The sequence below is a fragment of the Peromyscus maniculatus genome, chromosome 2, assembly GCF_049852395.1.
Source record: "Peromyscus maniculatus bairdii isolate BWxNUB_F1_BW_parent chromosome 2, HU_Pman_BW_mat_3.1, whole genome shotgun sequence".
In the NCBI taxonomy this organism is placed as follows: domain Eukaryota; kingdom Metazoa; phylum Chordata; class Mammalia; order Rodentia; family Cricetidae; genus Peromyscus; species Peromyscus maniculatus.
The window spans coordinates 167,255,359-167,280,871 of NC_134853.1; the positions used below are offsets into that span (position 1 = coordinate 167,255,359).

Sequence of the window (25,513 nt, forward strand, 5' to 3'; positions counted from 1 at the left end):
GAGGGGAAATGGTGCCCAATGAATGATGGAAAAGCTACAATAGCACCTGAGAAATTCATAGCAGGAAACAGCTGATAATCAAAAGCCAAATATCACCAAGGCTCCTTGAGCCTCAGCTTGACCTCTGGAAGGCCCTTGACTTCTTCAAGGTATAGCTTGTTATCATCAGCTGAAATTGTTGTATCTGTTTCGAGAAACCTCCAGAGACCGCCAAGGAGCCAGTTTCCAATGCAAGTATATAAGGGTCCTTTTATTGTCAGGTTTGAACCTGGGTCACTGTCGGGCAGGTGGAGGGAAATGTGGTAGCAGCTGCAGGCTCATGGGTAAACAGCTTTTATAGGGAAAAACCACAAGCTGGGAATTATATGCTTTGGCAACTTGGGATTGGGTAGAAGAGATATGGGGCAAGGTGACTTTTTGAAACTATTAGTCTAGACTTTCGGCGTGAAACCACATTTGAAACTATTGGGTTGGACTTTTGTCAGAGAACCACAACTTGTTGGGCAGGAATATCTGGGATGCTCAGCAGGATTATCTAGATATCTTCAAGGGCCATAAACTGCAGACATTCTGTCTGCAGGAGCATACTGCTCTGTATCTATTCGAGTTGTCATGGCACATTCCTGAGGTCCTTCCTATGTGGGAGACCAACTCTCACATTTATTTACCCCAGGGACTCTTGAGGAATGAGGCATAAGAGGCTTAGATAGAAATAAAGAGGGGAGAGAAACACAGGACAGCCTTGGGCGGGCCTGGATCCTTATCCACCAGCCCAGAGCTTTATTCCAAAGGACTATTTATAACAATGCCAAGGGGCGGGGCAAAGGACCTCCCCCTTGCTAGTTACAGCCAAATGTAGACCCTTCCAAACACCTGGTACTCAGGCCCAGGTCCAATCAACCTCTTATGCAGTCCTCCTGGGTACAGCCACTAGGAAACCTGGTGGGCTCCAACATTCCTGGAACTGAGTACAGCAGGTGGTCTAAGATGGTGGCCCTACCCTAAGATGGAGTTTGTATTGCCTTCACAAAATCCTACTTCATATTATTGCAGATTGAAGCACCTTAGTTTTTAAAAAATAAAGTGGTACAAATGAATAGAAACACAGAATTTAAAGATGAAAATTTCCAAAATCACTTTATTACATCTAAATTCTAAAGGGAAGGTTGGCTGATTTAACTTAGATCAAAATAAATGATTTTCTGTACTGGGGAATCAAAACCAGGGTTATGGCAAGCACTCTATCACTGAACTGCATCCCCAAATCCAAAATTTGAATGAATGATTGACAGGAGGTTGTGGAAGGTTTGATCCTTTGCATGTCCATCCAGATCTGTTCCCATTGGTGATGTCTCACCCACACCCTTTCTCTTCCATCTGATGTGGCTCACTTCCTTTCATGGATGATAATCCCCCTGAGTTAATCAGAGATTCACTGGAGGCAGCAAGGATTCCAGAGACAGGACAGGGCGAGCCCACAGGGCCAGTGTGCCAATTCCGGTTCATTAACTGTGCTTTCTCTTCTTAATTTTCTTTGGTCCGGCATAGTGTAGCAAGTTATCAAGCTTCTGGTCGATCTTTTTTAGGTACAAATAGGACGGACCCACTAGAACACATTCAATAAAAAGAAGAATTAAGCCAGGCATAGTGGCCCATGCCTTTAATCCCAACCCTCAGGAGACAGAGGCTGGTGAGTCTCAGAGTTTGAGGCCAGCCTGGTGTGCATAGCAAATTCCAGTCCAGACAGAGCTACATAGTGAAAGCCTATCTGAAAAATAAATAAATATAAGATGAAGAGTAACTGAAGAAGACATTCAGAGTTGACCTCAGGCTTCCACACTCACTCACATGTGTATACACCACACACACATGTGTATACCTCACACACACTCTCTCACACTCACATTTGTATATACCATCCACACACACATGTATATACAGCACACACTAACATTGACATGTGTTTATACCACCCACACCCTCACATTTACACACACTCACACTCACATGTGTATATACCACACACACACATACTCACCATGTGTATATAGCACCCTCACACACCCTCATACACACATACACACACACTCATGTATACACCACCCTCACACACACAGTCACATGTGTATACACCACACTCACACATACAAACTCACATGTGTATATACTACTCTCACCCACACACTCACACACACACGTGTATACACCACATACACACACTCACACTCACATGTGTATACATCACCCTCACCCACACTCATACACACATACTCATATGTGTACATACACCACACACACACATTTTTTTTTTAAATTAGATTTAAACGATCAAACTTAAAAGGATCTCATGGAAACAGAATGCAGAGTGGCTGGTCATAGTCTTCCCCGTGTGTGTGTGTGTGTGTGTGTGTGTGTGTGTGTGTGTGTGTGTGTGTGTGTGTTGCTGGGGAAGCAAAGCCAGAGCCTCGGGCATGCACTAGCGCTAAGTCACATCCCAAGTCCTCTGTACTCCTTGGTTCCTCCTGTATGGTTAGTTGATATGGTCAGTTAAGAAAGGATCGTGAGTCGGCCAAAGACTTGGGCAGAGGGCCAGGTTCTAGTGCTGGATGGCCGAGGCCATCTTCTGGGCCACCTGGTGGCCACTGTGGCCCAGCAGTGCTGGGCAAGGACATGGTGGCTGTGTGCTGTGAGGGCATCAACATTTCTGGAAATTTCTACAGAAGCAAGTTAAAGTGCTGGCCTTTCTCCCACAGCGGATGAACACAACGCCTCTCGAGGCCCCTCCACTTCGGAGCCCCGAGCCTCATTTTTTGACAGACTGTGTGAGGCATGCTGCCCCATAAGACCAGGTGAGGCCAGGCTGCCCTGGAACACCTCAAGGTGTTGGATGGGATCCCTCCACCCTATGACAAGAAAAAACGGATGGTGGTCCCTGCCGCCCTCAAGGTTGTGCGGCTGAAACCTACCAGAAAGTTTGCTTACGGGGCGTCTAGCTCATGAAGTCAGGTGGGAGAACCAAGCAGTAGCAGCTGCTCTAGAGGAGAAATGGAAGGAAAAGACCAAAATCCTTTATCAGAAGGAAAACAGCTCCTGAGGCTACGGAAACAAGCAGAAAAAAAAGTGGAGAAGAAAATCAGCAAGTCCACAGAGGTCCTCAAGACCAAGGGACTCCTGCGTGAGCCCAATAAAGACATTTATGCCTCAAAAAAAGAAAAGGGAGGGAGGAAGGAAGGAAGGAAATGAATGTTATTATCAGTTAATATGATCAAGCAGGATGGAATCCTACAGAACTGTGCGATGTTGTGGGCCATGGAGCATGACTGAGTGGAGCGGCCCATGGCTGTATAAAAGAAGTGGACCTGAAAGAAGAACAAAATGATACATGTTCTCTGCACTTTAATCAGCATGGGGCACAATTCTTGAGACCCCATGTTGATCCTCAGTTGAGGAAATGCTTCCATGAGGATCCTCAGTTGAGGAAATGCTTCCATGAGATCCAGCTGTAAGGCATTTTCTCAATTAGTGATCAGTGGGGCTCAGCCCATGGTGGGTGATGCCATCCTTGGGCTGCTGGTCCTGGGTTCTATAAGGAGGTGGGCTGTGCAAGCCATGGGAAGCAAGCCAGTAAGCAGCACCCCTCCATGGCCTCTGCACCAGCTCCTGTGTCCGGGATCCTGCCCCGTTTGAGTTCCTGTCCTGACTTCCTTCAGCGATGAACAGCAATTCTGAAATGTAAGCCAGGTAACCCCTTTTCTCCCAACTTGCCTTTTGGTCCAACAGAAGCAACAGAAACTCTAACAAGACGAATTGGTCCTGGTGTAGTGGGTGTTGCTGTGACAGACCTGACCCTGTGTTGGGGAGGATTGTAGAAGGACTTTAGAACTTTGGGCTAGAAGAGCCACTGAGTGTTGAGGCCTCAGTGGGATGTTCTGTGGGAACTTGGAAGATAAGAATGTTGAGAGAAGTGCGGAGGATGGAGGCCTGGCTTGCAAAGTTTCTGAAGGAAGTTTGAAGACTCTATTGGGGCCATTTGTTGTTTTGAATTAAGATCCTGAGTTTCTAGTTGGCTGGGGCTGAAGAATCAGCTGTGATTAAGATACCAAAGCTACTAAAGCAAAAGTTTGCTTTGCTGGGATACTTGATGCTGGTTGGCTGGAGCCAAGATACTAGCGGTGATTAAGAAGAGATCGGCATCACTGAGGTGAAATCTTCTGGGAAATGTTTCCTGAGAGCACAGAGAAGCTATGTTCCAGAGGTGGCCAAGATTGTACCTCGTGCTAGCAGCTGGGTTTAGTAATATGTAAGTCACCCAGGTGATGAAGGCATGAAGGGGTCATGGAGAGCAGCTAAGACTTGTCACCGTGAGAGGCCAGGAGAGGCCACTGGTGAAGGTGCAGCCTCATTGGCAGTTGAAGGCTCAGGACTGAAGGGTCATGTAAAGAAGTCGAGACTTGGCACCATGAGGAGAGCCTGTGAGAGGCTATTGGTGAAAGTGCATCCCAGCTGCAGCTGAAGATCCCAGAGTTTTGGAGATGCCAGTACCATGGGTTTTCCATCAGCCAAAGCGTTATCAGCAGTAAAAGAGAGGAACCAGTCAGCACCTGGAAGACAAGCCATGTGTGCTGTACAGGGCAGAGCTCAAGAAGTGACGCAAGCCCTTTTGAAGGGTCCAGAAGAAGATCAGGAGTGGATCCCAGACATTGGATGGTTGTAATTGTTTGGCTTTGATGGTGGGGAGGGGGTGAAAATGAGTGGATAGAGGTGTGATTTTTAAAGTAGACTGGGAGTGAATTTGTAATACAGGAGAAGGGAGGTAGAGGCTCTTGAGAAATAATCTCACGTGGGCTCAGTAAAGCTAACTTGAGGCTACATGCAGACAAGAGTTTGTGGATTCTCTTTGCCGCCTAGTTCTCCCTCCAACTATAGTCAAGATCAGGGAGACCACACACCATTCGGTGTCTTCTCTGTTGTTCCCACTGAGTTGGGAGAAACAAGTGTCCACCATCTTCTCCTGCCCTGTCCATGTTGGCCCATGTGAATAGCATTCCTTCCTTCTCTATTGCTATAAGAGAGCAGCCAGAGAAGGGAAGAACGAACGTTGAGGTCCATAAGTCAAACAAGAGTTGATGTCACTTACACTTATCAGCGAATGGGAAATTGACTTCCACTACTCTGTGGTTGAGGGGCTGGGTCTTGCGGTAGCCATCATGAAGGGTCTCATTGTGGGCATTCTTAATAGCATTCTCTATCCTCTCAACCTGCAGACAACATAAAGTTACTGATGCAGCGGCGGCGGCAGCAGCGGCGGTGGCGGCGGCGGCGAGCACTGGGAAACTTAGAAGCATTTGGTTAGGGATTGGATAGATGCTGCCATCTCAGTGATTCTGGCATGGTGTCAGACAACCTCAAGCTCAGCAGTCCTGAGTGGTCTGCCAGCCTCTACTCCGGATCTTACCCATCCATCCGTTCGTCTCCCCAGCAGGATCTCTCACACTCTTGCCTCATCTTCTTATGTGAATATTTGGTTAACAGAACAAAAGCAATAAGTAACAGAAACATATCAAGTGGTAAGCTCAGTGTTCGTTTTTCTAAAAATATATTCTGTCTACATCCTTGAAGTTTGTTTTTGTTTTTCTGCATGCAAAAGTCTGGGTTCTCCATTTATTTCCCTTCTAGGAGTCTGAGTCTCCTGCCTTCTCTCTGTGGCTAACTCTCTCCCTATATATATATATTGCTTATTTATTTGTTTATTTTGATTTTTCAAGATATGGTTTCTCTGTGTAGCCCTGGCTGTCCTGGAACTCGGTCTGTGGACCAGGCTGGCCTCAAACTCAGAGATCTGCCTCCCAAGTGCTGGGATTAAAGGTGGGTAGGGTTTTTATATTTTTAGACAGGGTCTCACTATGTAGCCCTCCTGGCCTGGAACTCACTATGTAGAGCAGGCTAACCTCAAACTCAGAGATCTGCCTGCCTCTGCCTCCCAGGTGCTGGATCTACAGCCATGCACCCCACACCAGGCTGAATCTCTTCTGGAACATAAGTGAGCCATCTGCTAGATCTCTCTACTCCAGTCTCTGTTGCTCTTTGCCACTTTGCACATTTCCACCTCCATTCCTCTCTGTGCCATGGTTAGACTACTTTCCTACCTCTGTCTTCCAATTTACTGTCTCTTGAACTAAATCCAACATGCTATTAAACTCATTCATTCCATTGCTAATTGTGGTTAATATGGTTTCATCCCTAAAAATCCTGCTTGTTTTTCATTCGCAAATCCGGCTGATCATTTTGTACTTTTGTTCTTTCCCTATATTTAAATCTCTTATTTCTTTATGCACATCAGACACTCTTACATTACTTGTCTGGTAATTCCCCTGTCTGAAATCTTTGTAACACCATGTGGTGTCTCCTCTGTTGTTCCCACTGAGTTGGGAGAAACAAGTGTCCACCATCTTCTCCTGCCCTGTCCATGTTGGCCCACGTGAAGAGCATTCCTTCCTTCTCTGTTGCTATAAGAGAACAGCCAGAGAAGGGAAGAACGTTCAGGTGACCCTCATACCCTTTTGCCTTGTGTTTTGAGATTTGCCCCCACAGTGCTGGGGATGGAATCTAAGGCCTTGTTATGCTAGTCAAGTATCCTTAAAACCAAGCTATAATCTGAGCTTGGCTTTTTGAATGGATATCTTACTTTGTAGCCCAGGCTGGCTTGAAACTTACTGTGTCCAAGGCTAGCCTAGAGCTCTTTACCGTCTTGCCTCAGCCTTCACTGAGATGACAGGCAAATGAACCTGTGTGGTCTCTGAGGAGCTAAACAAGCTTCTTTCTAATAATGTGACTTGTTGAATCCTTCTAGATCTGGATTTAAGTTGCATTTTTCCAGAGATAATCAGCCCATGCCATATCCCTTCTCTGGGGACACTTCCAGCCTACTGATTAACATTTTGTGTGGGAGGGTCCTTGCCTAGCCTAGTAGAAGCCTTTTCCATCTTCTGCTGGAGAAGAGAATTGAAGTTTAGGGGAAAGGAATATTTGTTTCTGAGGGAAAACAAAGTCTAAGGAAATTTAGATTTGCCTTTTGGCTTCAGTAGTGTATTCAACAGATGTATATTATGTCCCCATATGGTGTTGTCTAGTCACTAAAGTCAAACATTCAGAGTTAGGTGTGATGGCTCAAGCCTGTAATCTCAACATTCAGGAGGCTGGGGCAGGAGGACTGCCATGACAGGGTTACAGAGTGAGACCCTGTCAGGAGGAGGAGGAGGTGGGAGGAGAATGGAAGGGAGGGAGGGAGACAAGGAGAGAGGGAGGTTGGTAGGTTGTTTGGTAGGTTGGTTGGTAGGTTGGTTGGTAGATTGGTTGTTTGGTAGGTTGGTTGGTAGGTTGGTAGGTAGGTTGGTTGTTTGGTAGGTTGGTTGGTTGGTAGGTTGGTAGGTTGGTTGGTTGGTAGGTTGGTTGGTTGGTTGGTAGGTAGGTAGTAGGTAGGTAGGTAGGTAGGTAGATTGGTTGGTAGACTGGTTGGTAGGTAGGTAGATTGTTTGGTGGAATGGTTGGTAGGTAGACTGATAGGTAAGTTGATAGGTAGATTGGTAGGTAGGTAGATTGGTAGGTAGGTTGGTTGGTAGGTAGGTTGGTTGGGAGGTAGGTTGGTTGGGAGGTAGGTTGGTTGGGAGGTAGGTTGGTTGGTAGGTAGGATGGTTGGTAGGTAGGATGGTTGGTAGGTAGGATGGTTGGTAGGTTGGTAGGTTGGTAGGTTGAGAGGTAGGTAGGTTGGTTGGGAGGTAGGTAGGTTGGTTGGGAGGTAGGTAGGTTGGTTGGGAGGTAGGTAGGTTGGTTGGGAGGTAGGTAGGTTGGTTGGGAGGTAGGTAGGTTGGTTGGGAGGTAGGTAGGTTGGTTGGGAGGTAGGTAGGTTGGTTGGGAGGTAGGTAGGTTGGTTGGGAGGTAGGTAGGTTGGTTGGGAGGTAGGTAGGTTGGTTGGGAGGTAGGTAGGTAGGTTGGCAGGTAGGTAGGTTGGCAGGTAGGTTGGCAGGTAGGTTGGCAGGTAGGTTGGCAGGTAGGTTGGCAGGTAGGTTGGCAGGTAGGTTGGTAGGTTGGTAGGTTGGTGCTATGGGATGTTCTGTATGACAAATGTGTTGCTCTGATTGGTCAATAAATAAAACACTGATTGGCCAGTGGCCAGGCAGGAAGTATAGGCGGGACTAACAGAGAGGAGAAAAGAAAGAACAGGAAGGCGGAAGGAGTCACTGCCAGCCGCCGCCAGGACAAGCAGCATGTGAAGATGCCGGTAAGTCATGAGCCATGTGGCAAGGTATAGATTTATGGAAATGGATTAATTTAAGCTATAAGAACAGTTAGCAAGAAGCCTGCCACGGTCATACAGTTTGTATGCAATATAAGTCTCTGTGTTTACTTGGTTGGGTCTGAGCAGCTCTGGGACTGGTGGGTGACAGAGATTAGTCCTGACTGTGGGCAAGGCAGGAAAACTCTAGCTACGGGTTGGTAGGTAGGTAGGTTGGTAGGTAGGTAGGTTGGTAGGTAGGTAGGTTGGTAGATAGGTAGGTTGGTTGGTAGATAGGTTGGTTGGTAGGTAGGTTGGTTGGTAGGTAGGTAGGTAGGTTGGTTGGTTGGTAGGTAGGTAGGTAGTTTGGTTGGTTGGCAGGTATGTAGGTAGGTAGGTTGGTTGGTAGGTAGGTAGGTAGTTTGGTTGGTTGGCAGGTAGGTAGGTAGGTAAGTTGGTAGGTAGGTAGGTAGGTTGGTTGGTTGGCAGGTAGGTAGGTAGGTTGGTTGGTAGGTAGATAGGTTGGTTGGTAGGTAGGTAGGTAGGTTAGTAGGTAGGTAGGTAGGTTGGTAGGTAGGTAGGTTGGTTGGTTGGTAGGTAGGCTGGTTGGTTGGTTGGTAGGTAGGTTGGTTGGTTGGTAGGCTGGTTGGTTGGTTGGTAGGTTTGTTGGTAGGTAGATTGGTTGGTGGATTGGTTGGTAGGTAGGTAGGTAGGTTGGTAGGTAGGTTGGTAGGTTGGTAGGTTGGCAGGTAGGTAGGTTGGTAGGTAGGTAGGTTGGTAGGTAGGTAGGTTGATAGATAGGTTGGTAGGTTGGTTGGTTGGTTGGTTGGTTGGTTGGTTAGTAGATAGGTTAGCTGACTCACTCATGTGCCTGGACTATTTATTATTTTGAATGATAGAGCAATTCTCCTCAAAAGACAGAGTACATGGCTGGAGAAATGGCTCAGTGGTTAAAAGTACTTGTTACTCTTGTAGAGAACCTAAGTTTGGTTCCCAGCACCCATACAGCAGCTTCCAAGTTCCTATAACTCCAATTCCTGGAGCTCTGATGGTCTCCTGCATACACAAGGTACACAAAGATACACTCCAGTGTGACAGGTATACACTCAGGGGCACACACATACAAATGAAATTAACCAACTTTTTTAAAGACCAAATATAAAGCTGTGTTTTAACACAACAAAGAGCTGAAGCAGTCCTTGGCCTGAGATGTAGACGATGTTAGAATGTAAGCCACACAAGGTCCTAGGAAGGGGCGTGGCCAAGTCTACCTGAGAACATTCCTCTCCACCGAGTACTTCAGTCATACGGACACCAGACCTTTCAATGCATCGAATCTAAGCTCCTGGATCAGCTGGGGCCTCCAACACCCATCCCCGCCTCAGTGGCTGAAGGTCACCTGCAGTTCCATGGGGGCAGGAGCGGGGGCATGGTATTTGTCCTGGCTAGTTTTATGTCAGCATGACACAAGCTAGAGTCATCTGAAAGGAGGGAACCTCAACTGAGGAGAAGCCTCCATAAGAAACAGCTGTGGGGCCTTTTCTTAATTAGTGACTGATGGGAGAGGGCCCAGCCCATGGTGGGTGGTGCCATCCCTTGGCTGCTGGTCCCAGGTTGTATAAGAAAGCAGGCTGAGGAAGCCATAAGAAGCAGCACTCCTCCATGGCCTCTGCATCAGCTCCTGCCTCCAGGTTCCTGCCCTGTTGGAGTCCCTGTCCTGACTTCCTTCAGTGATGAACAGTGATGTGGAAGTGTAAGCCAGATAAACCCTTTCCTCCCCGAGTTGCTTTTGGTCATGGTGTTTCATCACAGGAATAATAACCCTAACTAAGACAGTATCGGAACCTCTGTGTGGCCAATACCAAAGAATCGGGTGGGCCTCTGAAGGGTCCTTGTTAGCCAGACAGTGAAAGGGAGGCTTTGATGAAGCGGTGCTGGGTTACCTGCGTCTTAGAGAGCTTGACGGAATCCTGAAACACAAACCACTTGACGTTCTCTGTGCAGGGTGGAGTGGTGAGCGAGCCTTCGTAGGTGTAATAGTTGTACGTGTCTCTGGGCAGCATTTTCTGAATGGTAGTGTCTTTCAGAGTTGTGGTTTGTCCTAAGAAAGAAGACACGGAATGGAGTGGAAAGGAGCGCTGCCGCCCCAGGAGGGGCAGCTCAGGCTCTGCCTCGGCATATGGAATCTTCCGGTCCTCTGCCGAAGCCAAAGACTAAGGAAGCTGGTGACTGAAAAGCTGTCCCCGTTCACTGCCCCATGGATGGGTGCAGAGCTGAGCGCTGGGCCTGCTGCTGTGCATGTGTGATCTTAGCATTGGGGAGACTGAGGCAGGAAGATGTCCACAAATCCCAAGCTGGCCTGGGCTCTAAAATGACTTCCAGAGGCTAGAGAGGCTCAGCAGTTAAGAGGCCTTCCGAAGGCCTCTCCCAGAAGTCCCTCATTCTGCTCTCAGCACCCATGTCGATGACTTACACTGCCTGTAACTCCAGCTCCAAGGGATCAGAGCTAAAGTTCCAGGATTTGTGGGACATTCGGCTTGTTAGATGGGTCTGGGATCTGATCCCTGGTCCTGATGACCGTGGAACAAGCACTCTTAACTGCTGAGCCAGCTCTTCGCCCTCTATACAGAAGGCTTTTTTTTTATTTATTTTTTTTATGCCTATGAGTGTCTTGCCTGCATGTATGTATATACACCATGTGCATGTCTGGTACCCAAAGAGGTCAGAAGAGGGCTTCAGATCCCCTGAAACAGGAGTTAGTTAGGAGCCAGTGTGCAGGTGCTGGGAATCAAACTTAGGTCCTCTGCAAGAGCAGCAAGTACACCGAGTGTAGCTTTCTGGCCTCTGGGGGTGTGCCTGAGCACACAAGCACTCATACACATAATTTAAAAATCCATCTTTAGAGCCTGGAGAGAAGACAATGACCAAGAACTTATACGCAGGTTTCTCACAGGTCTGTTTCCCTCCTACACCTACGGCAGAAAGGCCTGGGACAAGGTGCCCTCAGCCAAAGAGACCCAAACCTCCCTCCAAAGGGCCGTGGCTTCCCTACTCACCCCACACTCAAGCCTCTTCCCTGCTGTGGGTGTTCCTTACCTGGATACGTGATGTTGACCAACTCGGAAACGAAGGCGCTGTAGTAAGTATTTTCGTTATACTCCTCAATCTGGAGAGAAGCACAGAACACTCAGTATGAGAACCACCCACCTCACCCCACCCCACCCCACCCCACCCCACCCCACCTCACCCCACCCCACCTCATCCCACCCCACCCCACCTCACCCCACCTCACCCCACCTCACCCCTCCCCACCCCTCCCCACCCCACCTCACCCCACCTCACCCCACCCCACCCCTCCCCACCTCACCCCACCTCACCCCACCCCACCCCACCTCACCCCACCCCACCCCACCCCACCCCTCCCCACCTCACCCCACCCCACCCCACCCCTCCCCACCTCACCCCTCCCCCACCAGCTGCTTGGTTTCCTAGCTGGGAAGGCTGAGTGGAGAACAAGGGGGCGGTGCGGCTCAGCTGGGCTGGGGGACAAGATGACTGCTCCTTGCTACTAACTACCTGGGCTCTGTCCTCAGAGTTCTGACAGACAAGATGCCCCAGGCAAAACTGCTCCTGTAGCCCTATTGCTGGGACACTCTTTCATATGACTGTTGATTTCATTGACTTATTTTAATGTGTATCAGAGTTTGCCTCTGTGTGTGTGTGTGTGTGTGTGTGTGTGTGTGTGTGTGTGTGTGTGTACCATCTGCATGCAGTGCCTATGGAGCCCAGAAGAGGGCACCAGACTCAATGGAACTGGAGTCACAGTAGGTTGTGAACCATCATGTGGGTGCTGGGAACTGAACTCTGGTCCTCTGCAAGAGCAGCCAGGACTCTTAACCACTGAGACATCTCTCTAGCCCTGTTGTTTTGTTTTTGCTTGTTTTCAGATAAAAATAAAAGTTGCTTTTGGTGTAAAAGGCATATTTTTTTTTTTGTTTTCTATTGATTTGGTTGGTTTGGGTTTGATTTTGTTTATTTCCACGGAGTTTTTCTGTGGAGCCCTGGCTGTCCTGGAACTTGCTCCATACATAGATCAGGCTGGCCTCCAACTTGGAGATCCTGCCTCTGTCTCCTGAGTGCTAGGATTAAAGGTGTGTGCTGCTACCATCCAGCTTGATTTTTTTTTTTTTTTTTTTTTGAGACAAGGTCTCATTGTGTAGGCTGGTCTGGTCTAGAACTCCCTACACAGACTATGATGGCCTCAGACTTACAGCAATCTACTCCTGCTTCCCGAGTACTGAGATTACAGTCATGTACCACAACAGACAACTTCAATTTTCTGTTGACTTTTTCTCCTAGGATTACAGGCTTACACCATCACAAGCAGCTTTGTTTTTATGTTTTGAGATAACTATAGAACCAGTTGGGTATTTCATTTTGTTTGTAAATTTTTTCCGGTTTAATATTAAGTTCTTTGAGAATTCGATTCCTGTCTACTTTGAAAACTTGTTTTTAGGTTGATTTATTTTCATTTTACATGTATAGGTATTTTACCTGCATGTGTGTCTGTGGACCATGTGCGTGCCTGGGGCCCTCAGGGGGCAAAAGAAGACCTTCAGTCTCCTGGAACTGGTTATGAAGTGCCATGTGAGTGCTGAGACCTGGGTCGTCTGGTGCTCTCAAGGCTCCACATAGCCCTTTAGACCAGCTTGTGTCCAGCCAGCCCTTCCGGGATCATCTTTTTACCCAGGGTCCCATGGTTCACAACACAGGAGTGAGCAAGGGCTGGGCAAAGGTCAACCCTCCACGGAGGGAGCTTTCCCAGGAAAGCTTAGGAAGGGGTTGAGAGAGAACGAAGATGGCATGTCATCCAGACAGCACACCTCATTGGGACACGAGGGCACAGCAGCCTGAGTGCAGACACACATCACCGTTCCAGCCCTACCTCAACGAAGACTGCCACTACAGCCAAACCCTCGGGTTGACTCTGAGCTTCCTCGAAGCTTCCGAACTTGTCACTGAAGTGAACGAAGTGGATCTGTGAGTGAGGAAAAGCGGGTCAAGGGCAGTTCATGGGGACTTCAACTCTTAAGGATTCCAAGGGGGAAGGGAAAGAATGGAAGGTGCTCCAGCTGAGCCCTCTACCCCACACAAACAGCCCTCTCCTCCCTCCTCCTGTGCAGGCTAGGCGCCCCAACTGCCAAGACCAGAAACTTCTCTGAGAATACAAAGAGGGTAAGCGGGATTCTGGAAGGTGGTGGCTCTGGTTCGTCTTGATCCAACCTCCTTCCTCGCAGAGGCTGAAGCCACTATGGCCTCCTCAGACCTCTAGAGGGCCTGAGAAGAGAGTGAGCAATGCACTCCCTCTCCAGGGAAGCCACTGTAAGCCTGAAGTCAGCCCAAGGATGGATGCAGGCCAAAGAGGTACTCTAAAATTCTAACACACCAATCCAGCCGAAACAGAGGAAGGCCTGCCGCCACGCAGGCGAGAGACTCCGCCATGCTGTGAGTTCTCTGAAGAGAGATCCCATTTTTGTTCCCTCACAAAGCTGTGACCAGTAAGTAATTTCTCAATGAACTGAAAATAAATTCAACCACAGGTGACTGAACCACCACCATTACACAAATTAGCCATTTCAGTAGGAAAGGGAGGGCCGGAGGGCTGGTCAGTTGGTGAAGCACTTACTGTGTGAGCATGAGGACGTGAGTTTGATCCCAGCACCCACAAAGAGGAACTGGGCACAGTTGTGCATGCCTGCAACCTCAGTGCTGAAGCAGTGGTAATAAAATCTGTGCATGCCTGCAACCTCAGTGCTGAAGCAGTGGTAATAAAATCTGTGCATGCCTGCAACCTCAGTGCTGAAGCAGTGGTAATAAAATCTGTGCATGCCTGCAACCTCAGTGCTGAGCAGTGGTAATAAAATCTGTGCATGCCTGCAACCTCAGTGCTGAAGCAGTGGTAATAAAATCTGTGCATGCCTGCAACCTCAATGCTGAAGCAGTGGTAATAAAAATCTATGCATGCCTGCAACCTCAGTGCTGAAGCAGTGGTAATAACATCCGTGGAGTTCAGTGGCCAGCCAGTCTAGCTAGGAGATGGGATCTAGACTCAGTGAGAGAGCCTGCTTCAAAAACCAAGTAAGAGTGTGATAGAGGAAGACGATGTCAACCCCTGGCCTCCACACACGTGCGCATGCACCCTCACATGCATGTGCACATACATGACACCTGTGTAACACAGTCATAAAAAGAAAAGTGACTATGGAGATTGAAGGAAAGGGGACCCTGTCGGGGTCGTCACATACCTCCATCACACGCCTGATCCCATCAACGGTGTGCTCGGAGCCGCTGACTCCCGAGGGGCCTCCACCCCAGTGAAAGTGCAATTGCTCTGATATGTACCGATTGCCCTTAGAGTCTGTTATGTACATGGTGTGAGGCAGGGTGATCTGCACTGCAAGAGAACAGCACAGAGAGGCTCCCCTGGGTCATCTCCCACCCCACACCCAAGGCAGCCCAAGGTGTGACTGGTGGATTAGACTGCTGTCCCCAAAGGAAAGGTGGACCTGGCCCGCAGGACACCTCTCTGTCCAGAAGTGCCAGGTCACGGGAAGGACTACAGCACTGCAGATCTGCCTTGTTGGTCTTAGAAAACGGGAAAGCTCGGAAAATATATTGCCCAAAGTACATTCCTATACTCCCAGCCCTTGGAGGCTGAGGCAGGAGAATTGCTAGTTTGAGGCATGGCTTCATGGCTTTCCCATGCAGACTCTTAGCTAGTCCATAGAAGTGCCAGCTCTGCTGGGACCCGAGGCAGTACTGAGTTCCAACACTCCTGTTTTGTGGACAAAGAAACTGACCCTGGATGGGGAAGACTCGGTATCACACTGTGCCTTGGGGGCTAAGAACCCAGTACCCAGATCCCTGTCTCTAGCTACACATCATCATCATGTGGCCCAGCTTGTCCTCAGCAGACAAAAAACCAAATTACCCAGCCAGCCAGGACCATGCGAGCTCTAGCTTGGCTTAGAACTTAATTTGACTGGAATTCTAACACTAAAATGTGAGGCTTTCACTGTAGGGAAAATGAATGAGTCCTCCCACCCCATGCCTTACAGACTTCCTACAGGAACATTACTTGGGTCAAGTGACTGCAGACATTCATCTCACTGGCACAGACCTTAAAGTTTTGTCAGCCAGGCAGCGATGGTGCATACTTTTAATCCCAGCACTTAGGAGGCAGAGGCAGGCGGATACTGTGAGTTCAAGGCCAGCCTGGTCTACATAGTGAGTTCCAGGACAGCCAGAACAGAGAAAACCTGTCTTGAAAAACAAACAAACCAAAAAAAAAAAAAATTAAAATAAATAAATAAACCACAGGAATCCAGCCTCAAGGATGTGAATGGCCCCTTTGGTTTTTTTTTGTTGTTGTTGTTGTTTTTGTTTTTTTGTTTTTGTTTTTGTTTTTTTGTTCTTTTTTTTGTTCTTTGAGACAGGGTTTCTCTGTGTATCCCTGGCTGTCCTGGAACTCACTCTGTAGACCAGGCTGGCCTTGAACTCACAGAGAACCTCCTGTCTCTGCCTCCCAAGTGCTGGGACCAAAGGCATGTGCCACTACCTCCTGGCATGAATGGCCCCTTTGTAGAACACACACTTTTTATTTAGAGCCTCAAAAATCTATGTTCTCAAGGATGGCGGAGGCTTTAAAGGAGGAAGTATGTGGAGGCAGTATGCTGCGGTCAGTGGGGCCAGGAACCTGGACCCCAAAGAGCTTCTGAATGGATGGTTGCATCCACAAGAGCAACAGAGATCTTGACAATTCCCTGTTGCCAGCACACAGCTTCCAGGGGACAGGTCATCTCTAGCCTGGCATTCCATGGACAGGCCTGCACAGGCCAGCTTAGAAAGGAGCTGTCGTTCTGAGCTTGAGGCTGTGCTATTGAACAGCCCAAATCTCTCTGTCTCCAAATCCACTTATGAAACTTGCCAGATTCTGAAAATGGATTCACCTTCCAAAGCCGTTTGTTCCTTCTGTGAGTAATGAAAATGTAACCAGCGTCTCACCAGACAACAGACATCCGTCAAACCATTTGCTGTGCTCAGAAGACAATCATGGGGCTGGGGACACAGTTCATCAGGTAGAGTCCTTGCCCAGCATGCACTGGGCCCTTGGTTTGATCCCCAGCTCCACATAAAACTGTTTATGGGGGACTGGAGAGATGGCTCAGTGGTTAAGAGCACTGACTGCTCTTCCAGAGGACCTGGGTTCAATTCCCAGCACCCACATGGCAGCTGACAACTGTAACTCCAAGATCTGACACCCCCACACAGACCTACATGCAGACAAAACACCAATATATATAAAATAAAAATAAACAAATTGTTCATGGTAGCACTCTCCCATAATCCCAGCACTCAAGAAACAGAAGTGGAACATCAGGAGCCCAGGGTTGTCCTCGACTGAGGCCATCTGGGGTTGTCTTTAAAAGAAGGGATGTTAGCAGGTTATGGGGGTGGCGCATGCCTTTAATCCCAGCACTTGGGAGGCAGAGGCAGGTGGATCCCTGAGTTCCAGGCCAGTCAGGTCTAAAGAGTGAGTCCTAGGACAGACAGGGCTACACAGAGAAAGCCTGTTTTGGGGTTTGGGGAGCGAGTGGGAGGGGGTGTTGACAGTATAATCAGCCCTGCCCCAGGTTTGTCTAGCCAGTGTAAGACTGGAGGTTCTACTGTTAACCCTAGAAAATATTAACGACAGCAAAATTGTTCTGCAAAAGACACTGGCCAGAGAATGAAAAGATAAATGATGGACTGTAAGGATTTGTAAATATCTGGTAAGAGGCTGAGGCAGAAGGATCACTTGACATAGTTTTAAATCAGCCTGGACAACATGGAGACCCCTTCCCCATCTGTTACGGAAACAGACTGTGGGGGCTTGAGAGATAACTTGGCAGTTCACATGCGCTGCTCTTGCAGAGGACCCAAGTTCAACTCCCAGCACCCATGTTAAGTGGCTCCCAAATGCCTGTGACTCTGGCTCCAGGAGTACCTGGGGCCCTGGCACCCGAGGGCACCTGCACTCATGTGCACAGACCCACACACAGAGGCACATATATACATAGTTGAAAATAATGAAATAAATCTTTAAAAATAGATTATAAATTCAGCCCAAAAGTAGAACACAGACTTAGCATGCACAGAGCCCCCCAGTACCTCAAAAAAATAGGGGTTATTAGTATTTGTGGATCTCAGTAGACCTAGCTACAGGTACCTGAGGCCACTTACAGACATGGCTCTGTTCTTCTTACTATTCGCCGACCCAGAACTGGAATTTGGTTTTGTTGTCTCAGTGGGGCAATACACACCTGGGCACAGACAGCAAACTGACCCATCAGGAACCATGTGCGACCCCGAGGTACCAGGAAGGGCTGAGAAGCAAACATCTGGGCCTGTGTCACTGAGCTGTTCGTGACTGTGATCTTGAGTGAGCCCATGGCCTCCTGAGACCTCAGGCTTTCTGCCTGAAAATGGCCCTTCTTAGCCAAGCTTGAGGGAGCAGGCCCCAATCCCAGCATTTGGGAAGTAGAGACAGGAGGTCAAGAGTTCAAAGGCACTCTGGACTCAGAGTTTGGGACCAGCCTCAGTTACATGAGCTCAAAAAATCAAAGATGGGCTACAGGAGCTGGCTTGGTGGATGCAGTGCTTGCCACATAAGCAGGAGGTCCTGAGTTTGGGACCCCAAACACCTTCATACAGAGCCAGACACAGAGCCTCACACATGTGATCCCAGCCCTAGGGAAGGTGACAGGCAAATCCAGCAGCCAGTCTAGCAAAATCAATGAATCAAAAACTACAGTGGAGGGCTGGCTCGGTGAGTAAGGCACTTGCTACCAAGCCTGGTGGCCTGTGTTTGAGCTCCATGACCAATATAGTAGAAGGAGGCACATTGCACACATACAAACAAATAAATAATGTAATAAAAATTTAAAAACTAGGTCTAGAGAAATGGCTCAGAGGTTAAGAGCACTGGCTGTTCTTCCAGAAGTCCTGAGTTCAATTCCCAGCAACCACATGGTGGCTCACAAGCATCTGTAATGAGATCTGGCGCCCTCTTCTGGCATGCAGATTACATGCAGGCAGAACACTGTATACATAATAAATAAATCTTTAAAAAAAAATTAAAACTAAGAGTTATTGAGGAAGACACTGGATGTTAATCTCTGGCTTTCATCTACATGTGCACATATGTACCTGTGCACCTAGACACACACCCACACTAATATACCCCACACAGTGCTCCCCTCCTGAGGTTGCTATGAGGCTCACAGACAAGCCTAATGGAGAATCAGAAGGACACACTATGTGGATGTCATAGTGGCCCAGAGAGGGCTCCCAAGACCCAGCTTTCCCATCTGACACATACATTCATATTCTCCCCCCCCCCAAAAAAAAACCAAAGGGAATTCTTTTTGAACCTTTGAGAAACTTGGTTACCTCTCAGGTGCTTGTAACTAATCAGACTCCATACAAAAAATACGAAAACGGGAACCCACCTGCATCAAAACAGCAGGGAATGTAACCCTGAATCACCCTGTCCTCTGTCTGAAGGCCCTGCTGGGTGCGTCAGACCAGACTCAGGTAAGGGTCTTTTGGTGTATTGTTCAGGTTTTGGTTTTGAGAGAAGGTCAAACTAGTCCAGGCTAGCCTCAATCTCATGGAGATCCAACTACCTCTGCCTTCCAAATGCTGAAATCAAAAGTGTGTGCCACCACACTTGGCAGGGTTTAGTAGTAGTAGTAGTAGTAGTAGTAGATTTATTTGGGGGGTTGGGGGAAGTACCTGCCATGGAGCCTGTGTGGAAGCCAGCTGGCTTTGGAGAATCTGCTCTTTCCTTCCTCAGTGTAGGTCCCAGGGACACAGATGTTCAGGTTTCCAAACAGGTGCCTTGGAGGAGCCCACAGGGGCTGAATTTAGAGCGGAGGTACTACCTGCCTTGCATGCAGACTGCCAGGCCCACCAGAGCCCTCTTACCTGTGTGGCCATTGTTAGTCATGGGGAACTCCAGCCCCTCCTCCCCGTAGCCGGTCAGGCTCAACCTCTTCAAGGACAGGTTGAAGGTCACCTCATGTTTCACCAGGTCGATTGGCGACTGCTTCCGCCCCCCGCAGGCGGGGTACTCCTTAGACCATTGATCCTCTGTTAGCCCTTCCCCTGCAACAGGACAGAGTGGGGCCCAGCTCAGAGCTCCCCAGCCCAGCAAATGCTTCTTAGCAGACCAGGCTCAGGCTCTTCTGGGTGGAAGACCCAGAGGGAAAACTTCTGGAAACAGAAGCAGAGCTTCCAGAGGGCAAGGCAGGAGAGCTCTACACTAAGCCAAGGACTCGGCTTGGGATGTGGCGATGGGTCTATCTTCCGACTCATCCTTGCGGCCATGGGCCCTGGGGTCTCCTCTGGAGAGTAGCTAGTTGGCCCTCTTCCTTGAAGTTTTCACAGCTGATGAACGCCCTGTAGGGAGCCTGGGTCTACCAACAACCCCTGACCTCATTTTCAGAGAACATAGTTTTCCTTCCAAGCCCTGTACTTGAGCCCCGGCTCCCCTGATGTCAGAACCTTCCCCCAACAGCAGCTGTTGCTTGCTCCAGCGTCTTCTTTGGGCCAACAGAAAGGCCAAGACCACCTAGGTCACAACCCGTGGGTACAGGGCACTTGAAGAAGCATCCCTGTTAAAAGGGTGGTGCAGGCCTGTAACCCCAGCCCTGGGAAGGTGGAGGCAGGAGGGTCAAAAGTACAAGGTCATCTTCAGCTACAAACCAAGTTCAAGGCTAGCCTGGGCTACATTAGATCCTGTCTTAGAAAGCAACACAAAAGCAATAAAATAAAATTTGAACATATCCATAGTTCCAGCTTCTCAGGGGATTGAGGTGAGAGAATTTTTTTTTTTTCAAAGAGGCAGGAGGCTCTTTAGAATCCAGGAGTTAACCTGTCTTATGAGACTTCTTACTATGTAGTCCTGGCTGGCCTTGAACTTGTGGCAATCCTCCTATCTCAGTCTTTGGGGGGTTGGGATTACAATCCTGTGATACCAGGTATAACCGAGCCCAGAGATTCAAGGTTGGTCTGGCAAAGTAATGAGATTCTCTCTCTCTCTCTCTCTCTCTCTCTCTCTCTCTCTCTCTCTCTCTCTCTCTCTCTCTCTCAAAGGAGGAGGAGGAGAAGAAGAAGAGAGAAAAGGAAGGAGGGAGGGAGGAATGGAGGAATGGAGGGAGAGAGGAAGCTGTCAAGTTTATCTTTTTGGAGGTGGTTAAGAATCCTGGGGCCGCCGGGCGTTGGTGGCGCACGCCTTTAATCCCAGCACTCGGGAGGCAGAGCCAGGCGGATCTCTGTGAGTTCGAGGCCAGCCTGGGCTACCAAGTGAGCTCCAGGAACAGCACAAAGCTACACAGAGAAACCCTGTCTCGAAAAACCAAAAAAAAAAAAAAAAAGAATCCTGGGGCCAGAGTAATGACGGCCAGTCACGCAGATGACAGAGGCCCCACCTCACTGAGGGCTTTGTTTTTTGAGACAAGGTCTCTCACTGTGTTAAACAGGAGAGACTCACTGTGTGGCCTGGAACTCACAGAGATCCACCTGCCTCTGCTTCCTGAGAGCTGGGATTAAAGGGGTTTGTTACCATGCCTAGCTCTGTTCAGCCATTTCTGATCGAGGACACTTCAAGATTAGCTTTCCATGAGTGCATGGCTCGCTCTAGATAAGAATGGAGCTCCAGCCGGGGCTTCTTAGTTTGCAAGTTGATCCTCTTCTCATCCTACTCAATAATTCAAACCGTTTTAAACAATTCTTTCTTACAGGCAAATGCCCAGATCAAGGAAAGAGGCCTGAGGTCCACCGCTCTGTGACCCAAGTGCTTTGGGTCTGGGTCTTATAGACATGGGAAGAGGTCGAGGGTACAGCTCAACAGCAGAGCTTGCCTAGGACACACATGGCTGGGCTCTAAGCCTAGTGCCAGGGAAGCAAAAAACGTGGAGCAGCTCACTCATCTTCCTACTGGGCACTTAACAAAAGTCACCCTGTGTTCTCCAGGCTCTGGAGGCCATGTGGGAGGGAGACCTTCAGTCTGGGAGTCTCTGATACCATAAGGAAGACAAGAATTTGCCATCAGAATCCTCTGTCTTTCATCACCTCTGAACTACCACCAGTAAGACTGCTGGAGGTCACAGAGTCCCTATCTTCCCGAGCGGGGTATGGGCTCCCTTTCCGGACAGGATGATTGACGGAGCTGCCCTATGAATTGGATTATCTGACCCTCTACAAGATCCCTGACTCGTCTGTCACCTTGATTTAGGACTTACAGTCCACTCTGAATGAGCAGGCCATGCAGGGTAGACTTTATCCTGTGTCACTCTGGTCTCCTGCACCATCCAGCAGCCTCTAGCCTCCCCACCAGGCACCCCCATCCCTGACCTGGTTCTGTGGGGATACAAGTTCTTCTGTGGGAAGATTCTCAAGTTCTCCTTTTGAAGTCCCACTGGGCATCTCAAGGTAAGGTCAATGGGTTCTGATGAAGGCAAGGTGTCCTCTACCAGATCCTCAACGGTGAGGATGCGCATTTCTGAGGGGGATGCTATCTGTGGTCCGGGAGCCTCTTCTGTGAGGCCATAGGTTTCCTTCCTAGAAGTCTCATTTGTCACACATTCGGATAACAATAACAGCTTCCCAAGCAGACATGGCTTCTCGAGGCAGCCAATACTGGGTAGAAAAGATTTTAAAGCAGCCCAGTGAAGCTGGGTTGAGGGAGGAGAACCCTCTCTTCTCCCGCATTGGGGGTTTAAAGTCTATTTGTTCATTCAGAGATAGCAAAAACACATGTGAACCCAAAGAGCAGGTGGACCCCAACAGAGGACCCACACCCAGCACAGGCGGGCTGCCTGTCTGGAGTACCAGGTGGCTGCTTACCTGAGTAGGTCCAATGAGCCTGGACGCCCAGGAAGAACAGAGATACCACAGTCACCAGAGCCCTCATGGCAGATGCTGAAGGCCTGAGAGCAAGCAGCACAGACTCTGGGCAGCACTTCTTTTAAAAGCTCAGAAACTGTAAATAACAATTTGCCAGGTCCACCGGCTGATCCGCCCCTGCTGCACCCACTGAACAACAACGCCCTCCCCACAATGGCCCTTCTGACTTGGTGCCTTGTGCACGTGCCTCACCTCCTCCCAAGGCATTACCATAGCCAATTAACCCATGTCTGGTTGTTCAGCACCTTTGGAAACTCAGTCCAGGGGCCACACAGTGCAGCCATTGTAGACCTTGAGTGATGAGTGATCTGTAGCGATGTGAAGAGCCTGGAGGCACAGAGCACCCGGAAACAGGGGCTTCCTGAAGGATGGCATTTCCTCTGCCCTTTCTCCTGGCTGTTGAGGGAATCACCAGAGTCTGAAAGACCTTGCCAGAGTCCAGTTGGCATTCCCTGCCTGTCCCAGAGTGGACAGAAGAACATCCCTAATAATTCAGGGTTGCCCCCCACCCCCTGCCGCCCCGCCCCCGGCCAGCTAGGCAGCTGGGAAATAGTCTGGTACTCCAGCTTTGGGCAAGAAATGGAGGAGCCCAGTTGAAGGCAGAGATAGGTTTATCCTTGACCTAAGTCAGCCCTGGACCTTGGAGCCTGGCTCTTGAATTACATATGCACACATGCCTTAGGGTCATGGAGGTGGAGGAGGTGGAGGAGGTGGAGGAGGTGGAGGAGGTGGAGGAAGAGGAGGAGGTGGAGGGAGAGGAGTTGGAGGAGTTGGAGGAGGTGGAGCAGGTGGAGCAGGTGGAGGTGTTGGAGGTGGAGGAGGTATAGATAGAGTCTCACGTTTCTCCTGGGATTTGTCCTGACAGTGCAGTACACTTGAGCACACCCAGGCCGAAGCAATGAGTTACCAATGAGTTGTCTAATCCTTGTACGTGCATGTGGCTAGTGCTGAAGAAACTATCATCTATGCCCGCTGCCAAGCCAGCATCTCCCATGCCCTTCAGAGAGGCAAAGGCATAGGACAGGTGGGGCTCCCACAGAGGGCATCTATCATACTGGCCACATGCAAAGACTTGGTCTGCTCTGACAAACGTCGAAGCCCCTCGCCAGTTTCCTTTATCTCCCTGCTCGCTTGTCCCCAGTCTGAGAGACGCTGGAATGTCAAAATGGCAGCATGTAGTCGCATCGGATGTATGAGAGGTCACGAGAGGTGGCATACTTCAAAGAGCTCCTGCTGCTGTTTAATCTGGGACCATCCCACTAAAATGCTAGACCCACAGAGCTCAGAAACTCCCAAGGAGGGCTGGACAGATGGCTCAGAGGTTAAGAGCACCGACTGCTCTTCCAGAGGAAGAGTTCAATTCCCTGCACCCACATGGTGGCTCACAGCCATCTGCAATGAGATCTGGTGCCCTCTTCTGTATACATAATAAATAAATAAATCTTAAAAAAAAAAAAAAAAAACAACCTCCCAAGGAAACAGTTACCAACTACTCTGTGCCTTAATTTCCCCATCTTCAATAGGAGCTCTCAACAGTGCTGCCCCCACACACACCCAGGAATTCAGCTGTAAATTTATGTGCAGTGCTCACAGCAGGGCACATACATCGCAACTGGCATCATTTTTGAACTTCTCATTTTATGATAAGGAAGTGACTTACCATTGTCACCCCACTAGTTATTGATGGACCAGGGTTACAAAGCACTTGCTCTACAGTTCATGGGGTTTCTCAAAATTCAAAACCCACTCCGTCTTGGCTGAGTCAATCTTGCCTGCTCTGCTGAGCTCATAGCCCTGCATAAAGGGCCACCTTGTTGGGTTTTGTTTTGGTTTGGGTTTTTTTTTTGTTTGTTTGTTTTTGTTTTTTGAGACAAGTTTTCTCTGTGTAGCTTTAGAGCCTGTCCTGGAACTCACTGTGTAGAGCAGGTTGGCCTCGAACTCACAGAGATCCACCTGCCTCTGCCTCCCAAGTACTGAGATTAAAGGAGTGCACCACCACCCGACAGGCCCACCCTGTTGACCCCATGTCCCTGTTAGCCCATGAGCACCCATCTCTGCTGAAGAGTTTGATACCATCACAGTTGGAAGACTGAGGCAGGAAGAGTACCTTGAGTTTAAGACAAGATGACTACCAGGAGTTTGCAGCCAGCCTGGGCTACAGAATGAAACCCTGTCACAAAGTGAGTGAGGGGCGCTGGCTGGAGAGATGGCTCGGCAGTTCAGATGGGATGCTGCTCTTGCAGAGGCCCTGAGTTCAGTTCCCAATACCCACATTAGGCAGATCACAGCCACCTATAACTCCAGATCCAGGGGACCTGATACGCTTCCAGTCTCTATGGGCATCAGCACTGGCACAAACACACACACACACACACACACAAATAAAAAATAAACTGAAAGAAAAAGAAACAAGCATGCTGTTGAGAGCTGGTGGTGTAGCTCAGCTGGTAGTTCTTGCCCAAGGTGCACAAGTTCCTGGTTCAACCCCCACCATTACATAAACTTAGATGGTAGCATATAGTCATATTCAGAAGTTCAAAATTATCCTTTTATGTATTATTGTTGAGGTCAACCTGAACAATATGAGACACTGTCTCTACCAAAAAGAAAAGCAGATTCCTACCAGCTCCAGACAAGACAGCATCATGTTTCAAGCTGAGTGGAAAACCCAAAACCCAGCCAGGGTCTTACTCTTTATCTCAAGCTGGCCCTGAACTCACGTCTGCCTGCTTCTGCCTGTAGTGCTGGGATTTAAGTTGTGCAGATTTTCCTTGGGAATCTGCACTGGAAAACAGTGCGTAGCTGAGAGTCAGGAGGCAGTTGATGTGAGGAGAGAGGCTGGAGCAGAGGCATCTCAGAGTAAGCGGGGCCTTGTGGGGGCCGAGTTTCCACAGGGAGGAAAGGTGCAGAGGAGAGGAGAGAATGTGTCTGAGGCAGGAGGACTCCAGGAAGTGGCAAGAAAGATCATGTTCCCCACTCCAGCAGCTCCCAGTGGGGCTCTGCAACCCTGAGATGCGCATTTTGAGGTTCCAGGATAGACAGCCTTTGTGCTTCTGTGCCCCGTGAGGCTCTTCGCATGCTGTGCATGGCTGCAGGGCTTGAGCCTCTAACTTCAAGCCCCACTGCCGCCCACCATGCATCAGGTCCCGTGCACAGCTGGCCGATGGCTGACCTGTGTTAAAGGGGAGCCGTTAAGTTAATAAAGAGAGTAGATCAATGAGCTCCTGAAAT

The 25,513-nt window shown here is 49.0% G+C and overlaps 1 protein-coding gene and 1 pseudogene across 1 annotated transcript; one reads left to right on the forward strand and one right to left on the reverse strand.

Annotated features, from left to right (window-relative positions):
• Positions 1–1,117: 1,117 nt before the first annotated feature.
• Ca6 (carbonic anhydrase 6) lies at positions 1,118–22,667 on the reverse strand. The gene is made up of 9 exons (XM_015994106.3): positions 22,528–22,667; positions 22,223–22,358; positions 19,301–19,480; positions 14,578–14,726; positions 13,218–13,310; positions 11,369–11,438; positions 10,216–10,373; positions 5,138–5,258; positions 1,118–1,606 (listed from the first exon to the last, which is right to left on the reverse strand). Exons 2-9 carry the CDS (start codon positions 22,287–22,289, stop codon positions 1,506–1,508), a joined length of 939 nt encoding a protein of 312 aa, XP_015849592.1. The 5' UTR covers positions 22,290–22,358; positions 22,528–22,667; the 3' UTR covers positions 1,118–1,505.
• On the forward strand, positions 1,791–3,243 carry LOC107401034 (large ribosomal subunit protein uL13-like; annotated as a pseudogene).
• Positions 22,668–25,513: the final 2,846 nt, after the last annotated feature.